Below are 25,293 nucleotides of genomic sequence, written 5' to 3' on the forward strand. Positions count from 1 at the left end.
TAACCGATTATCTTGACTATTATCGTAAGCAAAGGTAGGTGACTTATTGAGTAGAGTCCTTTAGTGAGAGGCTTTTAGTTGCTTATTTAAGACTAGAAAATAGCATAACTATCCTTGTTACTCCTTTCAAAGAAATACCTCAAGTTGAAAGAGGTATGATCATATAATAAGTGGGATAGCAAATAAAACTGATAGACTTCCAGAAGGATGATTTTTCTTTCCCTCCCTTCTGTATTCTTCAAGTGACCAATTTTTTTCTTAACTAACAAGAGGGTATTTTCAAGCACTTCCCCCCATGATAGCCTTTGAACTATTCAAAAAAAAAAAACCTCCCATAATCTTTTGCATTCAATTGAGCCCTCGAATTGGTGAATTCCATCAAAAAAACCCTTTGATCGTCTTTGATCGTTACTTCGCTGATGTGACTGTTAACACACTAACTGGTTGTGCCACATCAGTAAAAATAAAAAATTCAAAATATTAAATAAAAAATTAATTTTTTTGGAATGAACTTGAACAATTTATTGTTCATATTTGTTTCAAATTTATTTAAAAAAATTATAAAAAATTAATTTTTTTAAATGATTAAATATCTAATTATTGAATTTCTTTTTTCTTTTTGTAAAAAATAAAAAAATAGAAAACATATATAAATAAAGTTTAATTTTATTAATTGCATGTGTAAAGTTTTTTTTTAAGTGGAAATATTTTTCATCATAGACTTAACTTTTAAATAGTTTTTATTAATTTTTTTGAATTTTTAAAATATTTAATAATATTTTATAAAATTATAAAAAAATTAAATTTAAAATTAACTTCCATTTGTTGAGGTTCATTCCAGTAAAAAATTAATTTTTTATTTATTTTTGTTGATGTGACAATTAGTGCCACATTAACAACTGTTGTTAACATGGAGAGCCATGTCAGCACCATTAACGATCATGTTAGAAAAGTAACTGCTAAAAATGATCAAAAAGCTTTTTTGATAGAATTCACCAGTTCAAGGGTTCAATTGAAGAGGTTACGAGGGGCTTCATTAATTTTTTTGGAGTAGTTCAATGTTATTTAAACCCTTTTTCCTCAATTTGGTTTGTAAAGTTCTTTATTGTAGTTTTTGGAAAATCAATACCTTTTTATTGTAGTAATTTTTAAAAAATTTACAATACAATCATAATTGTAATTATAAATAAAACATATGAATAATTAAGTCAAAATTAATCATTACGAAGCACAATCAAATTGATAATAAAAATGTATTGAAAATTAGAAAAAAAATATCTAGACAAAATTTACAAATAATAAAACTTAAAAAATTATATGTCTAGAGAGATCCTGCATAAAATTTATACATCGGATGAATCAAAGTTGACATCGTAAAGTTTCAAACCCTAAACCTTATAATTTAACTAAGGGTGTCTTTGGATGAGCAATGACTGTGGTGAAGTGAAATCTTTTATCTCACAGTTACAGTAACTAATCTCATCATCACCTCCATTTTTAACTTTACTGGAGGTAAACACACCGCCTATCCAAAAGCATCCTAAGAAATTTGAAGCATGCTTTTTTAATCTTTTGGTCAATTTTCAATTAACAAATTTTGGCAAAAATAATCTTTGGTAATTACAAAACTCAATAGGCTACTAAGCAAAGGGGTATGGGATAGTAGGACTTAACAAATTGCTTTTTAATTTTTTCCTGGGTCAAGTTATTTGTCTAATCTTGAAGGTTCACCTAAATGTGGGACGGTGTAAGTAAAAATATTAGGCCCGAAAAATGAGTTTGGACAAAAAAATTAGGCTCATTTAAAATATGGAACGAGCTCAAATTTGAACATTAAGGCCCGAGCCCAGCCTGACCGGGCCTATTTTTGGGTTTATAATACTTTATATTATGTAATTTAGAACACATTAAAAAAATAAATCTATACTCAATATATAATACTACTCTAATCTAAACATTAAAATAATGTTAAGATCACTATATAATAAATAAATAAATATTAAATATTAAATATTAAAATAAATACATTATTAATTAACTTTATGTAATAAAAATAAATTTCTAAAAAAGCAAAAAAATTAGTTAATTTTAATTACAAAATATTTTATTAAGAGTAAATTATAAGTTATTGGTGGATTGGACGAAAACCGAAGGATTCTATTAATCACAATCTTTTAGTGGGAAATGGTAAGACACTAAACGGCACTCCACCTTCTTTGGGTAAGTATATATTTTGGTACTTGAATTTGTTCTTAATATTCAATTTGATATGTAAACTTCTTTTTGGTCCAATTAAGTATCCCAACTCGACTTTTTGGCTCAAATTGGTGCATGAATTTGGCTTCATAGTTCAAATTGGACCAAAATAAACTTTAGATATCTAATTGGATCAAAATTAACTTTAGATACCAAATCAAACCTTAAAGTCTAGTTCAAGTATGTAAATGGACAAAAAAAATCTTAAGTACCAATTTGAACGTTGAAACTAAGTACAAGTACCAAAATGTGTATTTACCCTTTCTTTTTTTTCTTAAATATTCTTTAAATTTTATTATTTTTATAAATAAAATTATATTAGTTATACCTACTCTTTAGCAAAATATTTTTTTAAGTCTTATTTTAAAAATGCCCTCACTTTTTATATGCAATTTTAAATAGGGTTATATATTAACTTTGCTCCATAGTGCAATTCTTTTAAGCAAAGTTAACAAATGATAACTTTTCTATCTATTTTTGGGTGATTTGAAAAATAATGTAAGTTTAAGGGCTAAAAGAGGCAAAAAATAAATGAAGGGCTAAAATGATTTTTTTTATAAAGTTTGAGGCCCAAACAAGTCATTATACCTAATATAAATATTGATAAATATCAAAATTGCACCTGAGTTTCAGTCCAATATATGAACTTTAACTTTGTGCAATTATACATTAAAACATCATTTAATTTAAATTTTTTTGTCAAACTACTAACACCGGTATTAACATAGGATTATTTTACATTTACATATTGCATGTACAAATATTTATAATGATCTAACACGAAAATAAATTGATATATTTATTTTTTTAAATGTGTCATACATTAACCAAAATTAAAAGTTTATTTATATAATTGTATCGAATCAAAATTCATATATGTTGCGTGTATATATATATTTTTGGTGTGTAAATTTAAGATTTATCCTATAAAAATATAGTCATAAATTTTAGGTTATAATATGCTCTAAGTCTCTATAGTATCCACACATTTAAATTTAGTCCATTTATTTATCAAATTTGAAATTTAAGTCTAATTGTTAACACAATTAAAATTTTTTTATTTAAATTATTTGGCGTGATATTTTAAAACAGTAAAAAAGTAACATTATAATTAACTTGAATTTAACAAAAGAATTTTAACAATATTACCAATTACACTTGTATTTTTAAATTGGAAATAAAAAATAAAAAAATAAAGGGACTAACTTGCAAATATAGGAGAGACTTGTAATTAGACCTGTCCATGGGCCGGGCCGGGCCGGGTTTGGGTTGGGCCCATAAAAAATTTAGCCCGTTTACTAGGCCCGGGCCCGGCCCAAAATATGGGCCTGAGATTTTGCCCAGTCCCGGCCCGAAGAAAAAATATGTGGCCCGAGCCCGGCCCGGCCCAGCCCGGCCCGTTTTTAATTAAAATTAAAATTATTTTTTTAATAAAATTAAAATTATTTGTTATTAAAATTATTTGTTAGTAAAATTATCAAATTATTAATTGTTAATTGTATTAATTGTTGTAATAAAATCTAACATTTGATTAGTAAATTTATCAAATTATTAATTGTATTAATTGTTATAACAAAATCTAACATTTGATTAGTAAAACAAACTTGATGTTTTATTATTATTATTTTGTAACACTAGTCAAGGAAATGAAAGTAAATAAACTTAAAATAAAAAACTATTATATTTTAAAATAAAAAATATATATTTAATATTTTCAGGGCCGGGCCGGGCCGGGCCTGGGCCAAAAAAATCTTGCCCGAGGCCCGGCTCATTTTTTAAACGGGCCTAAATTTTTGTCCAAGCCCATATTTCGGGCCTATGTTTTTACCCAAACTCTCCCATATTTCGGGCAGACCGTCGGGCCGGGCCCGCACGGCCATGGACAGGTCTACTTGTAATGGATTTCAACGTAAAATTTAATTTCCGCGAATCAAATTAGAGACAGGTGCAATGGAAAATAGGGTAACGGCCCTGCTTTTCCTTTCCTTCACCAACCACGAGAGGGAGGGGTTAGGTACAAACTAAAAACCATGAGCTTTATATATAATATCAATGTCAGACTCGGAATTGGGATCTGCAAATCCGTTTTAATTGCTTAAGAAATACGGATATCGGTAAAGATGGCGTTGACGATGAAGGATACTTTCTATATATCACACGGAGCACCGACGCTGGCCATAGACAAGTCGATTCCCGCCAGGCATTTCTTGCAGTCATGGAAGGACAAAGTGTTCCCCCAAAAACCCAAAGCCATCCTCGTCATTTCTGGTCACTGGGACACTTCCTTTCCCGCCGTTAACATCGTTCACCGCAATGATACAATCTATGATTTCTATGGTTTCCCTGACTCTATGTACAAGGTGCCTTTCCTAACCCTCCTAACTTTTCTATTTTTTTTTTGTTTAATTCGGACTATGGTTGATCGTATTTCAATTCTGACAATTAAAAGCAAGGGACTGGGGAAGTTAATTTGAATGGGGTTCTTCAATATAACTGGAATTTAGGCCATTATGTTTTATTCATTTGAATGAGGTGTTCTATATAGCAGCTATGGAAATGATTGTTTTTTAATGAGATTCTTCAATATAAAAGTAATTTCGGCCATTGGGTGTTGTTAATTTGAGCAAAAAATGGTAGTCTGAGAACCCTGCTTTGAGGCCGGCTTCTCACTAGATTTATTCTGGTTTAAGTCTTACTATTTGTGGAGCCAATCCGGATTTATACTAGTTTAGATCAAGATATTCTAGTTATCAATCTGATCAAATATCGTAATAATTGATTCAGATTGTAGTTATTCGGATGTGTAGCGGTTGTAATTGAAATTATGCTTCTTAGGGAAAAAAATGGTAGTCGTAATCGGTTTCTTTTCCTTTTCGGTTAACAGCTGAAATATCCGGCACCAGGGGCGCCAGAGTTGGCACTAAGAGTGAAGAAATTGCTGATGGCATCCGGTTTCAAGCGTGTTGATGAAGATAGAGAACGTGGGCTGGACCATGGTGCTTGGGTTCCACTCATGCTCATGTATCCAGAGGCTGATATTCCAGTTTGCCAACTCTCTGTTCAGTCAAAAAGGGATGGTAATTACCACTACAACTTGGGAAAGGCTTTGGCCCCTCTCAAGGATGAAGGTGTTCTTATAATGGGTTCTGGATCCGCCACTCATAACTTGAGGGCCCTTAGAATGGTAGATGGTATTGTTCCATGGGCTTTGGAGTTTGATACTTGGCTTAAAGATGCTCTCCTTCAGGGAAGGTAAATCATTCTTTCTTTTCTTGTAACTTCATTTTTCTTTTTCTATATTTTTACACGTTAGATTGACAACAATGTGCAATTGGTGTTTAAACATAGTGACTGATGTAACTTCTAACAAGTGATGATAAAACTAGCAAATCGATTTAGACAATGGTATCATTGGAAAGCTGAAAAAATGTTTAGGTTGTTTAGTGACTCTTCGCTTTTCTACTTCAATAATCAGACTGTCAAAAGGCTATGATTGGCAGTAGAATTCACATGGTATGTGTAAAGGTTATGAATTTGATTGGATTATGGTTCTGATCCTAAATATATGCCCTCCTCAAATGTATATTTAACTGAGAAGGAAGTATATTGTTTGAGAAGATTCATGGCTCATGATTGCAAATTGCACATAAAAGAAAGGGATTGCTATTAATGAACCAAGGCTGACATTCCTTTTATCTCCAACTTACTATTACTCTGTTCTTTGGGGCAACAATGATAGCAATTGGCATTTAATGTTTCTGATGAATGTTTTCTGTTTGTTCTTTATTGTTCCCTCTTCGTTTGATTCTTTTTATAGATATGAAGATGTGAACTGCTATCAAGAGAAGGCACCGCATGCGAAGATGGCTCACCCATGGCCGGACCACTTCTATCCATTGCATGTAGCCATGGGTGCTGCTGGTGAAAATGCAAAGGCCAAACTTATCCATCACAGCTGGCAACATGGTGCTCTTTCCTATGCTTCTTACCAGTTCAAGTCAGCCAGCTGATGTTTCATTTAACAAGTGTGCTGCAATATCACCTATTTATTCAATCTACTTTATCTCAAATAAAGTATATACAAGAAAGATAAAATGCAAGCCCTTTGTTCAATCTGTGCAGTATGTATATCTACACATTTAACGACTTGAATTGTGTTCATTTTGTTCCAATTAAATTTGAATCATGAAAAGTTTGTTTTACAACAGCCTGTTTTTGTTCTGTTGGTGTTATGTCCTTGTGGGCAAAAACTTGGTTGCAGCACAAGTCGGGACAATTTTTATATTATTTCTCAAACTAAACATCTTCAAATATTATTATTCAGAATACGTTTTTCAGGAGTATCATGGAGTTTTTTCATTGAAGAAACACCATGAAAGAGATTTATATATATATACACATAGACATATATATACATATGTTAAAATGGATATTTGCTAATTGCTTAGAAAACGAAGTGCTTGAATAGAAGTTTCCCCCGCAAAACATGTTTACTTTCTCAAATGCATTCTTAAAAAAATCGTTCAACAATGAACAGATAAGAGCTTTCAATACTCACTTACAAAGCATATATAAGTTGCTTAATATATAAGAGTTTCAGATTTGTTAACATACTGAAGATCAATTACAATTCAATCTCCTATTAAACAACGGCTTAAATAGCAAGAAGCAATATATAACAATAAAAACCAATATAAAATGGACAGTTGGAGATATGTCTTTAATGTTATCTCGATTCAATCTCCACAATATAAATGGTCCGATTAATTGATCTAATCTAATCCAAATTCAATATTCAAGTTAAGTTACTTCAAATGAATTATTTTTCGTAGTTGGGTTTATAGACTTCCATAATATTAATATCATTTAAAATTTAAAGATAATGCTTTAAAAATTATCAACTTCAAATATATCAAATAAAGTGACCTGTCATAGTGATAATTGTAGTGGTCACTTCTATTGATGATAGTCATTTCAAAACATTTGACTCAACAATTGTGATCTTTGAGAATTTTTTGAACAAAATCAAACAAATAAAGAAACTTATCATCATAACAATTATGGTTACCTCTCAGCACAATTTCCTTAATCCATCATGTAATACCCTGAAAATTTCTATAGTAAGGAAAGTAAGATAATATCTCTGATATAGTAAAGTAAGAAAATAAAGTGCTAAAAAAGGGTAATTTTGAGTTATGGCAATATTGGGAAGTATATTATAACATATTAATTCAAGAAAGAATTAAATCGCAAAAAGTGAGAAAAGTTTTGTTACCCAAGAGTAAATACTCAAAAGTTAAGGGGTTAAAGTGTAAATATGAAAAAGTTGAAGGACCAATGGTGTAAATATTTTAAGGGTGGAATAATCTAGAAACTAAGAAAAATGGATGGATTGGGACCAAATTGAAAAAAGGTGAAGAAGTTTGAGGGACTAAATCACAATTTTACCAAATTAAGTGGTGACTCAAGGATGGAATTTTAAAAGATCATTAGGGGCAAAATGATCAATTAGAAGAGAGAGAAATCTTTTAAATCTAAAATATCTCCAACATCATCATTATCTTCTAGATTTCTCTCTCTTCTAATTGACCATTTTGCCCCTAATGATCTTTTAAAATTCCATCCTTGAGTCACCACTTAATTTGGTAAAATTGTGATTTAGTCCCTCAAACTTCTTCACCTTTTTTCAATTTGGTCCCAATCCATCCATTTTTCTTAGTTTCTAGATTATTCCACCCTTAAAATATTTACACCATTGGTCCTTCAACTTTTTCATATTTACACTTTAACCCCTTAACTTTTGAGTATTTACTCTTGGGTAACAAAACTTTTCTCACTTTTTGCGATTTAATTCTTTCTTGAATTAATATGTTATAATATACTTCCCAATATTGCCATAACTCAAAATTACCCCTTTTTAGCACTTTATTTTCTTACTTTACTATATCAGAGATATTATTTTACTTTCCTTACTATAGAAATTTTTAGGGTATTACACATCAAACTTAGCTAAGAAAATTAAACATTAATGCCTTGTTTGAATTTGCATTATCAACAAAAATACTATACTTATATCTATGTAAGATGATAAGAAAATGTGCCGTAGAGTAAAACCAATCACCAATAAAATCTCCAATATCCATTAGTTACAAAGCTTGTAATAAAGAAGTAACTAAAATTCTATAATAACAAAGTAAACAAAACAAAATAACTCCTATAAGAAGGGGTAACAAAAAAATCAAGCAGCAACACCGTCATCTCGGCACCTACACCAGCTGAGCAAATTGTCGGGCAAAGCTATCTTGCAGTCCCTGATTTGCTGGATAACCTTAATCTCTCTTGAAGCTTTGCTATGACTCGATTGTGAGATTCAATGGAAGCAGTGATATGATCAACCATCCTTTTTTTGAACCCTTCAAGGTTACTCGAAAGGCTTGTGACAGTGGGCACTTTGGGAGCCACTGATGCATGCTCACCAGCAGGTTCTTCTTTATCCTCATCAGGTTGATCTGCAAGGTTAGTCGATGTGTGCTTTTCCTCGAGCCATTTTGGGGGAAATTTGAGCTCTGCAATAGCTCTTCTAGGATGTTTAGTGGCTCTAATTAGTTTTGGATTTTGCTTCACAAATACTTGAAGGTACCTAGCATGAACATTTTTAGCGTGTTTGACCGTCTCTTCATAGACAAATGTTGTAACTCCACCATTTCTACGACCTTTCTGATCAACACAATAGCTTTCTTGCTGACAACATCCCTTTGACTGTTTGGCAGTCAGTTCCTTGTGGCAAGGGACGATAAATGAATGTTACCCTTTGTTGGCCATGAGAGGTGAACACTGTTGGTGATGATCGAAGTAATTTATCCAAATACTCATCCAGTTCAACCATGTTCTGGTAGTAGCAATTCATCACCTTCCTAATCAATTCAAGATTAAAGTCATACCCTCTTCCTTTGATGTATACCTTGTTTTGACCATCATTGATGCTTCTCAACATATTAGCATAAAGCTAAAAGTACCATTTGTCTAACATAGGACTTTACAAAGCTTATAGATCCTATTAAACCATTGTTTTCAAGGAGAGAATCAATTTCATGCTCAGCAAAATAGCTTCCTCAATAGTTTGCTTCTTAAAACCATTTTTTTACCTAATATTTTTGCTGGAACACTTCCTTGACAGGCCTTCAGAAATAATTTATTCAATAGTTGCAACACTTGTTATTCTTTCTATCGAAGTTTTAATTTATTCGAACTTTGCATGTTGGACTGATAGTTAAACGTTCATTGTTCCAAATATAGTTTAGGTTTAACTCGTACTAATTGCGTTTGTGCTATTTATTGAGCTTTGATTTATAATCTATTTTTTTACGGAAAATATAATTTCTAAATTAGTTGTTTGGTTTTAATGCAAAACTTTATGAAGATGAACCAAGAAGCTTATCTTAGTTTGGCCTATTAATGAATGCTACCGATCATACCTGTATAGGTGTTTGAAATTTATGGTGGTATTAATTATGAACTAACTCTACTTTTTAAAACCATTTTTGTTTAGTCATCAGTAGTTGTATATTTGATAGGTTGGTAGGATGTATAAAAAAATATTAAACTCAAGAATAGATGGGAAATTATAGTTGGAAGAAGAGAAACCCTAAGATGAAATTATAAGAATAGTAAGAAAGATGTAGATAATGCTGAAATAAATTCAAGCAGCAGAGATGTTGTTTTTGTTTGCAAAGCTTTGTTTATTATTGTGCATCCACACCTTAAGGACTCTCCTCTTGATTCCAATCTCTTGGCAAAACTGCTGCACCACATTCTCATCCAGCTTTTGAATTCTCCAACCAGCCTTCTCTGCAAAGCTCAACATCTTTTCCTTTTGTGCTTGGCTGAACTTGGTCCTAAACCTTTTCCTCACTTTCCCATCATCTTTCTCATTTGTTTCTGATGGGATCGACCCTCCACCTTTGTACGACAGTGTCATCGGTTGCGGTGAGGACCTCAACATGTAACTTTGAAGATGACCCAACATGAGTTTTCCCCCATAATCAGAGGAGCAGCAACCACTGCATTCTGTCTCTTTTCGATGGAAGTTCCTACGGCAGTTGCAAGCCGAGCAGATGAGCGCCTCGAGGGAGCCTTCTTTCCCATTTGGCATGAACTCCCCGCACCCATCTGTGGTGTTCCCTCCAATGGCTACTGCATGGTTCTTTAGGCATTCCTTGTACCTCACCACCACATTGTTGCAGTTATCTCCTCCATCGCCGCTTGTTGAGATTGGCTTATTATCACTCATCTCTCTAAAAAAAAACCATCCACCTGCAAATTAATGACAAACTTAACAAGTATAAATATGGGGACTACCTGATACGGGGTTGCGCGCGGACCAAGATCGATTTGTCAAGTCACGAGAAACTCCTACGAAAACCCTAAACAATTAGATCTGAAACGAAACAGAAAATTAAAAGATTAGATTTTTGAATTTTCAGATCTAAAATAAAATCCCCAAATCAGCAAAGAATCAAATTGAGAATAGAAATAAGTGTTAGGGTTCTTGAAACCCTCAAGGAGATTGTGATTCTGCCCAATTGAACACCAAGATAGTTTTCCAAATTTCGACAATCTAACTTCACCCAAAAAGAGTATGGAAAAACCCTAGAAATTGGGGATTTTTGGGCTGATTTCTTAAGATAGAAAAAGACTGAAAACACAATAAGAACAGAAAATAGATTAGATAATGATTCAGCACAAGTAGAAATAAAGAAAGAATTGACAGTAAGAAATTAAAAGATAAGTCCTAAGAAGCCTTGAAATCTCGAAAGATCTCACAACTCCCTTCAAACGGCTCTAATCTCCCCTCCAAAGAATATCAATGGCAAGAAGAAGGTTGAAGATGGCTCCCACAATCACAAGATTGTTAAAACAACTTCTAAAGAAAACTCAAGAGAGAAATCTTGGAGAAAACTCAAAGAAAATTCTGCTCTCAACAAATCTGAAATTTTAATAATAATGATAAGTGTTTAACAAGGTGGACAGCCATGCCTTTAAATAGGCCTTATAACTAGTCCTAATCTAATTAGAAAACTAAAATAAAAAAACTCCTAATTATTTTAATATGGAAATTCGGTCAAAGGTCATTTTATCTAGGACTCTTGGACTGAATATTGACATAAAAATTTAAACTAAGTAAATAAATAAATAAATAAATAAAAATAAAAATAAAACTTTACAACTTGGGCCACTTTGACAATTTGGCCTGATTTTCAACTAAGTATGGATGGATTTCTTGATTGGGCTGGGAATTTGCTTATTGGGCCTCGCCTTCAAGAATTTGGGCTTTTGTGACTCGTATCATTCCCCCCTTCCTCAAAAAGATTCGTCCTCGAATCTAAAAAATCAAATGAACTCGACTTTCCTCTATCGAACGGGACTAATGGCAATTGAGTCCACTGAAAAGAATAGCCATGAGATAGTAAATAGCAACGGAAACAAGCTTGTAGTCCAATCATAAGTATAACAGAACAGGTATAACGCATGTGAATGGACAGATTCAGATTACCATGCAAACAATCTAATTTACTCACCACTGCCTCGTCAAATATTTGAAACAAAGATGGACATGTTTTAAGGCATTCAGTCGTCTCACATTGTTCCCACAAACCATGAATAAATTGCGAGTAATAAATCAAATGGTAAACATAATCGTCACAAGTAGGTATTTGAAAAGATTCACATGGTTCACAGAGTTGCATAATCATACCATGCATTAATCGACGGTCTATAGATTCACTCACACATGCATTATCAAAAACAAGAATCTTTTTATCAACCATCAAAACAGATAGATCATCAATAAATAAAATAGGACAGTCAAGCACGTTTCGATCTAAGTGTTCATCAACACGATCTTTATCACTATCCGAGGAGTACAAAAGTGTTTCAAAGGTTTCAAGCATCTTACCTCGATAAGCAGAAGAATAAGGGTCGATTTTACCTTTTTCATTTAAAACAAACCTTCGCTCATCGGGGGCATAGTGTAGTCGAATCTCCGTTGTTGAGTTAACCTTTGTCAAATGGAACTCAAACTTCATGTACAACCACATAAACTGTTTAAGGCACGAATATAAATTGAAAACAAATTTGAAAAATTTCGTTACCTTATTCTCCAAAACAAATTTGGACAAATTCGAGGATTTTACACAAGGTAAATCAAGAGAATAACAAATCACGCTTCTTTTCGTAATGACTTTATCAACCACAATCGAAGAGTAACAATTAATTGGATCAAAATGAGGGGATCTTTTAAGAACTAAGTCACCAAAAGTTTTATTAATAATTTTCAAATCTGCACTGGACTCGGTTTCTAAAATTTCCTTACCTTGCTTACCTTCGGGATCATGTAGTGTGATTTCATCTTTGCCTAAGTTGATCGTATGAAAGCGTCTTTCATTTGAGAGGTATTGAAGTTGAAAGTTATCTTTCGATCTTTCAGGAACCTGAAAAGTAGCAACACAAGAAAATTCATATCTTGGTTAGTGGAAACATTCCTCACTACCCTTTCCACGTCTTTTTCTTTTGTTTCTTTTTCTAATTCATTTTCTCTTCTTTCTTCAATTTCTTTTTCACTCTCAATCTCTTTTTGCTCTTTTTCATTCTCTTTTTCTTTTTCCTCACTTGTTTTAACAGAATTTTTCAGTTTGATTTGGTCCTCATGGACTTGTTCCGGAGTGAGCGGCACTAAGGTGAGTTTCTTTCCTTGATGCTTGAAAGAATACCTATTGGTACGACCATCGTGAGTGACTTTTCGATCCAGTTGCCATGGTTCTCCTAGCAATAAATGGCAGGCTTGAATAGGTACTACGTCGCACACGACTTCGTCTTGATATTTACCGATAGAAAAGGCGATGCGCACTTGTTGAGTGACCTTAAATTGGCTTTCGTTGCTAAGCCCTTGTAGTTGATAAGGTCGTGGATGCTTGGTAGTGGTTAAGCAAAGCTTTTCCACCATCGTCGTGCTGGCTACGTTCGAGCAACTTTCACCATCAATAATAACTCTACAAAGCTTACCTTGTACATGGCAGCGAGTATGAAAGAGATGTTCTCGTTGCTGCTCGCTCTTTGGTTTTGCTAAAGAGGGTTGTCCACGATCATGAAGATCATAATCAGTTCTAGGGACACGCCGAGGAGCGCGCCTATGAGCAGGAGGCTGGTTATCCACATCGTCTTTAATTTGATCTCGATATTGAGGCTCTTGATTCAACCGCACCTCATTGATAGTAGCAGTCAACGCTCGAAGTGCAGCAGCCTGTTCGTCCAACTGTTGTTGGAATTTTTTAAATATGTCACTAGTATTATCACCTGTAGACATTTTTTTTAAAACCTGCAAAACACTCAACACTCAAAAATAAAAGTTATCAAACCTCACTGTTAATCACTCAAAAAGAAAAAATCAAATTCTCAATGAGGTCGAATTCAATCTTGTGAGTTCTTTATCAAAGTTTATATCAACCAATTAGAGAGTGGATGAACCGATCTACCAAAGAATCCTAATGTGCACTAGGATGCCAAAAACTGACGAGACACCAATTGATTCGTGTTGCACCGAGGAAGAATTGGGCACACGTTTAAATCCTACTAACACAAAAAACAAGAAGGTGTTAGATATTGTAAAGGGAGAATAAAAAGCAAACAAATGAAAACCTACAGCTAAGAATCAATAAAAATTGTTGAAAACAGAAAACCCGAAAAACTGCGGAGTAACTTGACAACTTCGTTTGAGGTGTTCCCGATCTCAAAAAATCACAAAATTAAATCTGGAATGTCTTCAAATATTGAATTTTTGATCTGGAAAATTTGGGCACCAAATTCAACCCGCTGAATATTTTTTAATTTTTTATTGGATTTCGTATTTTTTCAATTTTTTGACTTTTTCGACTTATTTTTTGCGGGAAATATTTTTGTATATTCAATAACAGTGCCAAAAATATGTATGTAAAATTTCAGATCAATCAGAAAACATTTACCCACTCAAATGAATTTTTTTCGAAAATTTTTCTGGGTAAAACTGCTGTTTGTAATTTAAAAAATAGAGATCAGTTTAGAAATCAACCAAGAACACCCAAAACGCCCAAAATCTGATACCAAATGATACGGGGTTGCGCGCGGACCAAGATCGAGTTGTCAAGTCACGAGAAACTCCTACGAAAACCCTAAACAATTAGATCTGAAACGAAACAGAAAATTAAAAGATTAGATTTTTGAATTTTCAGATCTAAAATAAAATCCCCAAATCAACAAAGAATCAAATTGAGAATAGAAATAAGTGTTAGGGTTCTTGAAACACTCAAGGAGATTGTGATTCTGCCCAATTGAACACCAAGATAGTTTTCCCCAAATTTCGACAATCTAACTTCACCCAAAAAGAGTATAGAAAAACCCTAGAAATTGGGGATTTTTGGGCTGATTCCTTAAGATAGAAAAAGGCTGAAAACACAATAAGAACAGAAAATAGATTAGATAATGATTCAGCACAAGTAGAAATAAATAAAGAATTGACAGTAAGAAATTAAAAGATAAGTCCTAAGAAGCCTTGAAATCTCGAAAGATCTCACAACTCCCTTCAAACGGCTCTAATCTCCCCTCCAAAGAATATCAATGGCAAGAAGAAGGTTGAAGATGGCTCCCACAATCACAAGATTGTTAAAACAACTTCTAAAGAAAACTCAAGAGAGAAATCTTGGAGAAAACTCAAAGAAAATTCTGCTCTCAACAAATCTGAAATTTTAATAATAATGATAAGTGTTTAACAAGGTGGACAGCCATGCCTTTAAATAGGCCTTATAACTAGTCCTAATCTAATTAGAAAACTAAAATAAAAAAACTCCTAATTATTTTAATATAGAAATTCGGTCAAAGGTCATTTTATCTAGGACTCTTGGACTGAATATTGACATAAAAATTTAAACTAAGTAAATAAATAAATAAATAAATAAAAATAAAAATAAAACTTTACAACTTGGGCCACTTTGACAATTTGGCCTGATTTTCAACTAAGTATGGATGGATTTCTTGATTGGGCTGGGAATTTACTTATTGGGCCTCGCCTTCAAGAATTTGGGCTTTTGTGACTCGTATCACTACCTTTCCTCACAAATTAGAGGAAGAACATTACAAGCAAAGAGACAGCTTTTTATATGGTTAGTTTTACAAGTGAAGCAACAAATAAAGGGAAATATATTTATAAATTAAGAGGGAAGTGGTGGGCGAAGACATAAAGTAGTAGAGGAACAACCAGTAGTAGCTTATAAAAATTAAAGCCTAAGAGTGACAAAGAGAGAATCTAACATGGAGACACCAAATTTAAGGATAATTATAATATGGGTAGGGCTTGCTTTGCTTGCACAATCAATCACTTAGCTTAGCTTAGCTCAGGAGGATAGCTAATGCACCTTTTTCAATTAAATCCATTTCTTATTCTTTCAACTGTCAGTGCTTTGAGCTTTTCTGTCCACTGCATCTGCATGGTATATATATATATTATTAAGAGATGGTGAAAATAAAATTATTTATAATAATGGGCAGTCTTGCAAACTTAGGATCTACCTTGGATCATCGACCTCACAGATCAAGTTCGTAGACTAGGTATATATATTCTCCTGCGAAGTCACGCATGAGACTATATTAACAGGTGTTAGTCTAAAGTAGAATAAGTGTTGATTTGCATAGAACCTACCTAACACGTCATATCAATAAACGATACTTATATCATATAAATAGGGAAGTACCACTATCCAAATGAGACAGAAAAATACTCAACAATAGTAATAGTAATATACTTAGTTAGGGTTTAGTTGAATTAAGTGTGGAACATTAAAGATTGAAAAATTAATTAGTAAATTAAATTATAGAATATATTTAGCATATTAGTTTAATTATGTAAAGAATATAATTAAATTATTTGATAAATATAAAATTTAAATTATATTTTATGTTTTTATTCTTACTTTTTTGAATATATTATAGATTATTTTAGAAAAAACCAAAAAATTTAAATTGACTTTAAATATAAATACAAAATATTTTGAATAAATTGTAATATTAAATATAAAAATATTATAAATCAAAAACCCAAATAAACTCCAATATTAAAATATAAACATAATTGATGAGGTGATAATTTATGTTGGAGAGGGTTGATAGAATAGAAGACATAGAAGTAATTTTTAATGTAAAAACTTTAGAGGATGATATAGTTCTAAAAGAAAAAAAAATAGGTATTTGAATTCAATCACAACTCTAGAGCAGTTGGTTATGTTGGTCAGTTCAATCAATTTTTTTACAATCGGCTTAATCGGCTTGAACACATCAAAATCGACTCAACATACTTTCATTGATAAAACTAACCAAGCTAAATTAACTTAACTATTGTTAGAATAGAATCTGGACAGAATTAGAGAGTTTGCACAATCAGTCCAAAGCGCAAGTGAGTCAAAGAGAGATTTGACATATGACATTTGTTAACACAGTTTGGATTCTTCAATCCTATATCTACGGATTCCTCAATCCTATATCTACGGAGCCTTGCTTAGAGAATGATTTTATTTACTAATTGTCCAGATCACCTATTAGCTTAAATCTAATCTACCTTTATACAAAAAAGTAATTGCAATCCTAATATTGACCCCAATTGTACAAATCACTCTCTTCATAACAGATCTCTAAATAGGGAGCGTCTAAGACACCCCACATGATCAACAACCTATTTATAGGTCTCTTCAAGTGATCATCCACTAATGGTTTGATAGGCTAAAGGAGACTAATTTTATTCATTAATTATCTTTAATATTTATCTTACAATAGCTTTCATAAACAAGTTCCTCAACAATTTGAAATACTTTAAAAGATAAGGATAAGAACTCAATCCTTATCCAATAAACTCATAACCATCATAAAGATCGATTGAAACACTTGAGAGTCACAACTGAATCAAATTGTTATTTTGTCAAATATGTCATAATTTTGTAGGCCATAAACAACTAACATCAAAGAGACCAAATGCTCCTGTGGCCAAGAAGAAAATTCATTCTTGTTCAAATAGAACATAAGTCAGTCAAAAACTTCAACAGTAAAAGTATCAAATAATATATAAATTGATAATTTAAGTACCACATTGAACATTTTCAAAACATATGTACCACACAAATTTTTGGGAATGTCTCAATTTGTGATTGGTATATATATATGTCTGTGAGTGAGAGAGAGATGACATTAAATAACAAAATAATAATATTTTCTTATCCTATAAATGTCATTTATTTTTAAAATTTAAAATTAGATTTTGACAGCAAAATAGTCCACCAAGCCCAAGTGAAATGTGCAGTGGCCCATGGAGGTATCGAATGAGCAGAAAGCGGAATAAATATATGTATTTAAAAAATCGTAAAAGGGAAAAACAAATAATAGTGGCCCATGCAGGTTTCGAACCTGCGACCTTCGCGTTATTAGCACGACGCTCTAACCAACTGAGCTAATAGGCCATTTGCGACCCTTTTGAATTTATACTTTATATGTAGAAATAAAAAAAAAGGTAATGGAAAACAAAGTTGCGTATTGGCAAATTGTTCAATTCTACTTATTTCTGCTTCACAGAGATGGGGAGTTTGTAAGTAAATTGCGATTTGTTAAATGTTATCACTCGTGCTTAGTTCATAATTTTCAAAATAATTAAAAAAAATTAATTAAGACACAAAATAAATACATGCAAAACTTAATTAAAATATTTTATGATATTTCGATTGAGTATTAGCTGGGATGGGCATTATTGTCAATGCAGGAGAACATGGGTTCGAGTGCACGGAAACAATTTCGATTAAAAGAATCCATGTCAGTTGAAAAAAGAATTAAGAAAAATAACTGTTTGGACTAATTAACTACATTATAACAGTGGAAATTCAATTTATACAAAATTAAAGTATAAGGACTAAAACTATACTTTGTGCATAATAGAAGGACCAAAACTAAAATTTGACCTACTCTTTTAGACTATTGAGTGGGAACGGAACGCTGCGTTTAGTGGTATCTAAATGAATAAATGCTAGGGTTTCCATCTTTTCCAAAAGTTCCAGGGTTTTAGGGTGCGGCCGTCGGCTTCGAGTCTATAAATGCACTCCAATCGCATTTTCCCCATTGGGTAAGCTATTATATTTGTTCTTTTCGGAAGAAGAAGATAGCGTTTTACATGGTTTTTAGTGATTGGATGATAAAAAAAAGGATCAAATGATGAGACTGAAAGACCAACAACATGATGGATTCATTCCCATGATTCCTCCTCGTTTTTAAGTCTCTGATGATCTCTTCTTCTTTTGATTTCAGATGCCAAATTATTTTTTCTAGTTTTGGCAAAATAATAAAGATATCTTGATTTTCTTTAATAATTCTTTAAATTTTTTAAAAATAACCAGAGAACGATGTTCTTTTCTTTACATTGATAGCTCTTCTTTTTTCTATTAAGATGTTACTTATTGATGAACATGCTTTGAATGTTGGTACGTAATAGCTGCTGAGATTGTTTTGGAAAAAGGACTTGTGAGAGGCCATTTTTTTTATTGAATATGATCTTTGTTATTGTTACAAGTAGAGGCTCTGAAGAGGGTGAATTAGCTGGAATGCTTGATTTCATTTTCTATTTTGAATCTATGCAACTTTTATCTTTTGATTGTTTGAATAGAAAGTTAATTGGTAGAACAGGGGGAAATGTAGCGAGTGATTATTGTCGAGATTAGAGCTATCCATTGCTCACTTCGCTCAATTGGCCCAGCCTCGTCTTGGTTGGGCTTCGACAAAAGGATTTTGTTGATTGGCTGGTTCTACTATGCTTGAATTTAATTTAAGTAAAAATTTGCTTGACAATATTTGTGGAAACATGAAAAAGAATATATCTGTACTTAGGCTGATCTTCCGACCCGACCGAAAGGTTTTTTTTGTGTCCGTTTGAAAAGTGAAATGATTTGGACAAAAATATAAGTTCGAAAAATAGGTTTAGGCAAATAAATAAGTTTTATTTAGAAAATGAGTTGAGTCTCGGGTAAAATTTTTTTGGTCAATGCTTGAAATTTGCAAATGTTTTTTTGCTGTTTTTTTCATTGTTTTACTGCTGTTTTTTTTATTGTTTTGTTATCATTTCACTATTATATTGTTACAATTTTGTTGTCATTGTTTGGATAATAAAAATTTTTTAATTTATTTTTAATTTATTCGGGAACATTTATTTTAATACTTTTAGTATTTTTGATGTATTATATATATTTTTAAAAATTATATAAAAAAATTTAATACTGGCAGAACAGGTCTGGCTTGAGTTTTAGCATTTTTATTCGGGTTGGTTTAGATAACATTTCAGGTCTATTTTTCAAGTTTGGTCCAAGTAGAAAAATTTGATTCGACTCGAAAAAAAAGTTTGAATTTTGAATTATTTGAATTAAGTTAATCGAATCAATTTGATTTGTTTTTTCAAATTTCGAGTTTAAATCAAGTTAAATTTTTGAATTTGAATAAATCAAATATCAAACCATTTTTCTTCTCTTTCCTCCAAATCCCCCCAACCTTTTTACTTTCTCAAAAAAATTTACTTCTCCCAAATTTCCAAAACTTTTTTCTTTTTACTTCTCTTCAAAAATTTTGCATTCCAGTAATTTTAGAAATCATTTTGTATGATTGCTTAATGATAATAATATTATAATGTAAGACAAAAAATAAACTAAACGCACCGTACATTTAAACCCACACTCAGCACATTTATACAAACATATCATAAAACAAATCATAACGGTAGTCAAATAATAATGGGATAAAACAAAACAGTAAGCAGGGACTAAAGTGAAAGTGATTCAAACATATAGGAACTCCCATCACAAATCTACAATCCACGCACGTAAGTTGTTATTGAAATAGCTCAATTCCACATTTAAAAATCATAAAATTGTGGAGATCTTTTAGTACAATAAATAGTGGAATCATCCCCAAAACTTACCATATTCTTTCTAAGGCAACTTTTCTCATCTTGTTATTTGTAATATTATTGTAGGGATATATTGTATGATTAAATTACATTATAGAGAAATTCTGTCTAGATAGCTGGGTTTTAAGTGGAACTATCTGTTTGACTTTTTTATTTGATGTGCACGGTAGATAATTTATTTTGAGGTGAATTAAGCGAAAATGACATATTTTTATTATCAATCAAATTTTAAATAATTTTAAAAATTTTAAAATGATATAATTTTCATAAATATAAAGAATTACTTATTGCAAAATTAGAGCGGGTCTTTAGAATCAATGAAGAACGCTATGATAAATCGGTTTTCCTCTCTTGATACTTTTTTCTTTTGTTATGCAAACCCTAATGATTGATGATTAAAATTTTCTATTAGTTGTATGGTTAAAAATATGTTGCTAGTCTTTGTATTTGGACAAAAATTGAAATTTAGCTCTGTACTTAAAATTTTTAAAAATTTAAAATGAAGTCCTTACTCTTCTTACTTAAAAACCTTAGTCCAATTATTATTATTGCCATTATTTTTTTAGTAGATAAAGACAACCTAAGGCGAAAACAAAAGATTACATTAATCTCTCACATTTTTAATATAATCCAACTCAACTAAATCACGAACTGACTTTGGGGGTTCTTCAAACCATTGGATCCCTGTAAAACATGATGCCATAGACTTGGCCATATGATCAACAACAGTATTTTGTGATCTCGGGATATGACGAATAAGAACCTTTCAATTTTTTGTCAAAATTGGGCAACTTAACATGTTGATTAGATTATTCTTATATGATGTTACATTTGATTGGCATAAAACAAATATATTAAATCAACAAACTTTGACTAAAATGAAAAACAACGATAATGATTAAACTAAAAATTTTAAATTCAACCATTTTGGATAAAGATAGCATATTTTAACCTAGTTTTAATGTGTATGTGACCCAAATAATAGAAGGATCATCCATTTATAACGATAACTTAACCCCTTAAATTAACCATTTTGTTTTAGACTTACAATTTTTTCGTTGTTAATTCATTTATTCAATTTTTTAAACCAGTAATTGAAATTGGTTAAGTAGACATTAGATAAAAGTTAAATTTGATTTAAATTCAATATTTTTACCGTAAAATGTTGATTGAGTCTTAACTTAATTGTTACAGGCATTGTTATTAATACAGGAGGACGTGGGTTTGAGTGTGTTGAAATACATTATCCTCTTATTTATGAATTGGTGAGGGGTTATGGGTAATTCTAGGTATTATGTAAGAAAAGTAAATATGACGAGAACCTATAATAAAATTATTCATATATATATTCTTACGATAAAATGCTAAATGAAAGAAACACAAGTTTGTAATTTAGATATCCATATTATATAGTTTAATCATTTTGATTGCTACTTAAAATATCAAACGGGAAATTGACATGACATTTTTCTTTTAAATTTTGAGTTTTTATATAATGAACAATAAAATTCATATCATTGTAATTTATTAAAAGATTATCATCTTATTCCCTAAACTTTTAATTTAATTTAAATAAGATATAATCTTAAAAAATGTAAGAGTTCTGGGCTCTCTGTCTTTTGTTTTTATTTTTTATTTGGTCTATCAGGTGGCCTTCTATGGAGTGGGGACAATGTTGAAAAGTATAGATATCACATATATAATAAGAGTAATTACATGATATTATTTGTTATCATAAAAAGTTAGCTCAAATTAAAAGTGATCTAATTTTGTTAAAGTTTATTAAATTTTAGTTATTAAATAAAGTATGGGTCAAATATGTATAGATACTTGGGGCATTAAAAGTATTGGTGTCCAAGCATCAATTACAAATAGAGATGGATGAAGCAAGAGAAAAGAACTGGAAATCGGGTAGATCTCTTAGAAAATCAGATGCCCAAATCTCTCAAGTTTTTTAGGGTTATACCATATTTAATTTAAATTAAGAGTTTGGGATGAAAGTGATAATCTTTTTTAGTGAATTATAATGACATGAATTTTATTGTTTATTTCGTGGATAATCAAAATTTAAAAGAACAATATCATGTCAGATTTCATTTGAGACTTTAGACCAAAATGATTGAGTGTCTAAATTGTAAATTTTTTATTATAATTACCTAAAATAAGAATTTTCGATTGTTGGGTAACCTATAGGTGAAATTAAAAATGTTTTGTGAAAGAGTGAGAAGTAGGTAAAGTAATTTATGGATTATTTAGTTTTTATGTAACCATAAACATAGAAATGCCAGAATTTGTGGTTGATACAATTTAGATTACAGAAAATCAAGCTGTAGAACTCAAACTAGTATAATAAACTTCAGTTAATTTTGCGGCAATTCTGTCGAACTTCCCCGTTAGATCCTTCCTTAACATCAACCTTCCCCATTTTCACCATTGCCTGCTGGAAATCAAAGAAAAACATAGCTTGGTTCATGGCGTAACCATTCACAATGTTTCTTGTTCTCGGCGTCGTATACAGTACTTGATCCGAGAAAAGAACCCCACTTTTCCTTATCAATGCGTTGAAGTAGAAGTTGTCGAAGGTGTTTTGCGTGGCATCGAACGGTTGCTCCGCGTTGTCGCCGGCACTGCATGTCTTGGACAACGTCTTGGCGAAATTCGAATCCAGGTTAGCATCTGCGTTACTCAATCTGTTTTTGAAGGATGAACACCTTGCCACTCCTAACGTATGTGCCCCTGCATTACATTCAATCACACCAATCTCGAGTTGGATGGATGACTTAGCTGTGTATCAAGTGTGATAACCACACTTAAATTAATTTTTATATGACACAATTTAGTTACCAGATAAAGCAACCATTTCTTGAGCACTGAAACCTCGCTTGCCGAAGGCGCTGATGAGCTCTGAGGTGTTGAAGGTGGGGAATGGCAGGTTTATGGTGTCTTCTATCTTGGACCTCCTTCCATCTTTTCTTCCTTTTGGTATATCATACACAGGTCCCTCTGACTGTCATATAATTATAATTATAATTAACTCAAACACCCAACCCATCATGTTGATAATGAGTACAAGTATCATAAACACCTCTATTAAGAGTCGAATTACATTTTAATCTTTTTATTCAAAAAATAAACAAATTAATCTTTGATGAAAGAGTAAATTGGTAGCACAAAGTACACGAGGCCACATTATTTCGTCCAGTACGTCAGTTTTTAACAATGCAAATAGATGAAATTTTTAATAAAAAATAACTAATTTACTCTTCGATTTAACATTCAGTAACTAATTTATCTATTTTTTATTAGAGGGGACAAAAGAATACAATTTTACTATTAATACTTCAGTATCCATAAAGTTATATAGATATATTGTTACCCAGAAAATGGCATCTCTGGCAGCCATTGCAACAATATCAGCACAGGAGACAATGCCAGGGCACTGATCTTCCAGCTGCTCCTTTGCATCATCAATAACTTCATAGCCTCGCAAGCTTAAGTTTCCAGGTGAGTCTTTTTCTGCTGTGTTGTCCTTGGTCGAGTCAATCAGAATGGAGCCATCACATCCCTAATCCCACCAAAATACCAATATTAAACACATTTATACCATGCCATTTAAGCTGAAACTTTACTATAAATTGGGAAAAAAAAAGAAAGTTGAAAAGCAAGGAAGAAAAGAGACACCTCAACGAAGCAATCATGGAAATGCATCCTAACCAAAGCTGCTGCCAACGTTGGGTCATCTTGCAAAGCTCTATTAACAGTGTTCTTCACTATGGATTCAGCAAATGGGCAACTCATTATGTAGTAGTCCATGCGAAGACCATCAACTCCAAATGGAAACCCACCCGCCACCACCTCCATTAATATAAACATACTTAGCAGATTAGCCATCGTTATCATCTTCACTAAGTTCAACACCATTATGTATGTACAATGACCAACTACTTCAAGAGAGATCACTTAGCTTGCTACAAGGCTAGCTGGAGATACACATATATATATACACACATGCATGATAAGATGTATATACATAAAGTTGGTCCACATATGAATCGGCAAACCTTTTTTTAACTTTGTTGAAGATAGTGGTGGTCTATCACTTCATCCACCAAATTTCTTCATTAATGAATATGATAATCTAATCTTTACATGGGTTAATTGCATGTTGATTTGCACGTAAGAGGGACACGTAGACAAATTCACTAAATTGATTGTGAAATCCAACTTAGCCAAAATTAATGACGGCTGGCAACAACAGGACTCATGTAATAACTAGATAGGTTGAAGATTGTCAAACATGGAAACTAAAGTCAAACATTAATGTTTTACAAAATCAACAAGTAATTAATTAGAGAAACATATATGCATGATCCAAATCAAAATCCCACTTTCCAAACAAATCATATGCTGAGCGGAAAATTTGTGAGAAGACATGATTAACCTCATCCTCCACACAATTCCTATTTCTCTATGGTTTAGTGGGGGTGGGCGGCTGCAAATGGCCTACATATATAACACTCAAACGACTCCACCAAATCATTGTCCTTTCTCTTTGCTTTTTCTTTTTTCACCTAAAAGACTGGACTCTTGTCCCATTTTATATATTTATCATATATAAACATTGTGGTGATTTACATATTCTTCCCTTTGAAGTTTGCCCTTCGTTTTGACCCATTTGTGTGTATATATCATGTAATTTCCATTTAAAATTTTGTTCATTTAACTAGAAAAAATTATAATTTGGTCACTGAATTATTTAAAAGTTTTTATTTAAATTGTTGAAATATTCAAAAATTTTTATTTAAGTGACCGGACTGTTAAGTTTTCTTTTTCTCAAAAATATTCCGCTAGAAAGTTCCAAGCAATCATTCGATGATTGGTGCGGTGGATTAGTACCCATCGACAAGTAGAAAAACATACTTTAAATCCAAGTCAATTTGGAGGTTAGTGTTGGAGATGGTAGAAAAAAATTGTTTGAATTTTGGTTCGAGATTTGTAACATCCAAAGTTGTTTCATGAGAAAAAAA

General features: G+C 31.9%; 3 protein-coding genes, 1 long non-coding RNA gene and 2 other non-coding genes across 7 annotated transcripts; 3 read left to right on the forward strand and 3 right to left on the reverse strand.

Moving 5' to 3' along the window:
• The first annotated feature begins 4,174 nt into the window (after positions 1-4,174).
• LOC121216279 (extradiol ring-cleavage dioxygenase) lies at positions 4,175-6,458 on the forward strand. Its single transcript, XM_041091813.1, has 3 exons — positions 4,175-4,616; positions 5,141-5,508; positions 6,074-6,458. The coding sequence occupies exons 1-3, from the start codon at positions 4,377-4,379 to the stop codon at positions 6,264-6,266; spliced, it is 801 nt and encodes a 266-aa protein (XP_040947747.1). The 5' UTR covers positions 4,175-4,376; the 3' UTR covers positions 6,267-6,458.
• Positions 6,459-9,884: 3,426 nt separating this feature from the next.
• LOC121216280 (zinc-finger homeodomain protein 4) lies at positions 9,885-15,750 on the reverse strand. 2 transcript variants are annotated; one of them, XM_041091815.1, is made up of 2 exons: positions 15,595-15,750; positions 9,885-10,569 (listed from the first exon to the last, which is right to left on the reverse strand). In XM_041091815.1, the coding sequence occupies exon 2, from the start codon at positions 10,544-10,546 to the stop codon at positions 9,956-9,958; it is 591 nt and encodes a 196-aa protein (XP_040947749.1). In that variant the 5' UTR covers positions 10,547-10,569; positions 15,595-15,750; the 3' UTR covers positions 9,885-9,955. The 2 variants fall into 2 exon arrangements, with proteins under 2 accessions (XP_040947749.1, XP_040947748.1); XM_041091814.1 differs by lacking the exon at positions 15,595-15,750 and adding an exon at positions 15,391-15,511 and having other exon boundaries at positions 9,885-10,614.
• A 1,962-nt stretch (positions 15,751-17,712) lies between these two features.
• Positions 17,713-17,786, reverse strand: TRNAI-AAU (transfer RNA isoleucine (anticodon AAU)). Its single transcript has one exon. It is a non-coding gene; the product is annotated as a tRNA-Ile (tRNA).
• A 578-nt stretch (positions 17,787-18,364) lies between these two features.
• LOC121216281 (uncharacterized) lies at positions 18,365-19,202 on the forward strand. The gene is made up of 2 exons (XR_005912383.1): positions 18,365-18,439; positions 18,806-19,202. It is a non-coding gene; the product is annotated as an uncharacterized lncRNA (long non-coding RNA).
• On the forward strand, positions 18,519-18,601 carry LOC121216658 (small nucleolar RNA Z199). Its single transcript, XR_005912838.1, has one exon. It is a non-coding gene; the product is annotated as a small nucleolar RNA Z199 (small nucleolar RNA).
• Positions 19,203-22,622: 3,420 nt separating the features above from the next.
• On the reverse strand, positions 22,623-24,233 carry LOC107937645 (peroxidase 47). Its single transcript, NM_001327409.2, is given in 4 exon segments — positions 22,623-23,002; positions 23,111-23,273; positions 23,643-23,831; positions 23,948-24,233. Coding segments are annotated over 4 exon segments (972 nt in total). The 5' UTR covers positions 24,188-24,233.
• Between the last annotated feature and the right edge of the window lie 1,060 nt (positions 24,234-25,293).

This window comes from Gossypium hirsutum, chromosome D04 (assembly GCF_007990345.1).
Source record: "Gossypium hirsutum isolate 1008001.06 chromosome D04, Gossypium_hirsutum_v2.1, whole genome shotgun sequence".
NCBI classification, from domain to species: domain Eukaryota; kingdom Viridiplantae; phylum Streptophyta; class Magnoliopsida; order Malvales; family Malvaceae; genus Gossypium; species Gossypium hirsutum.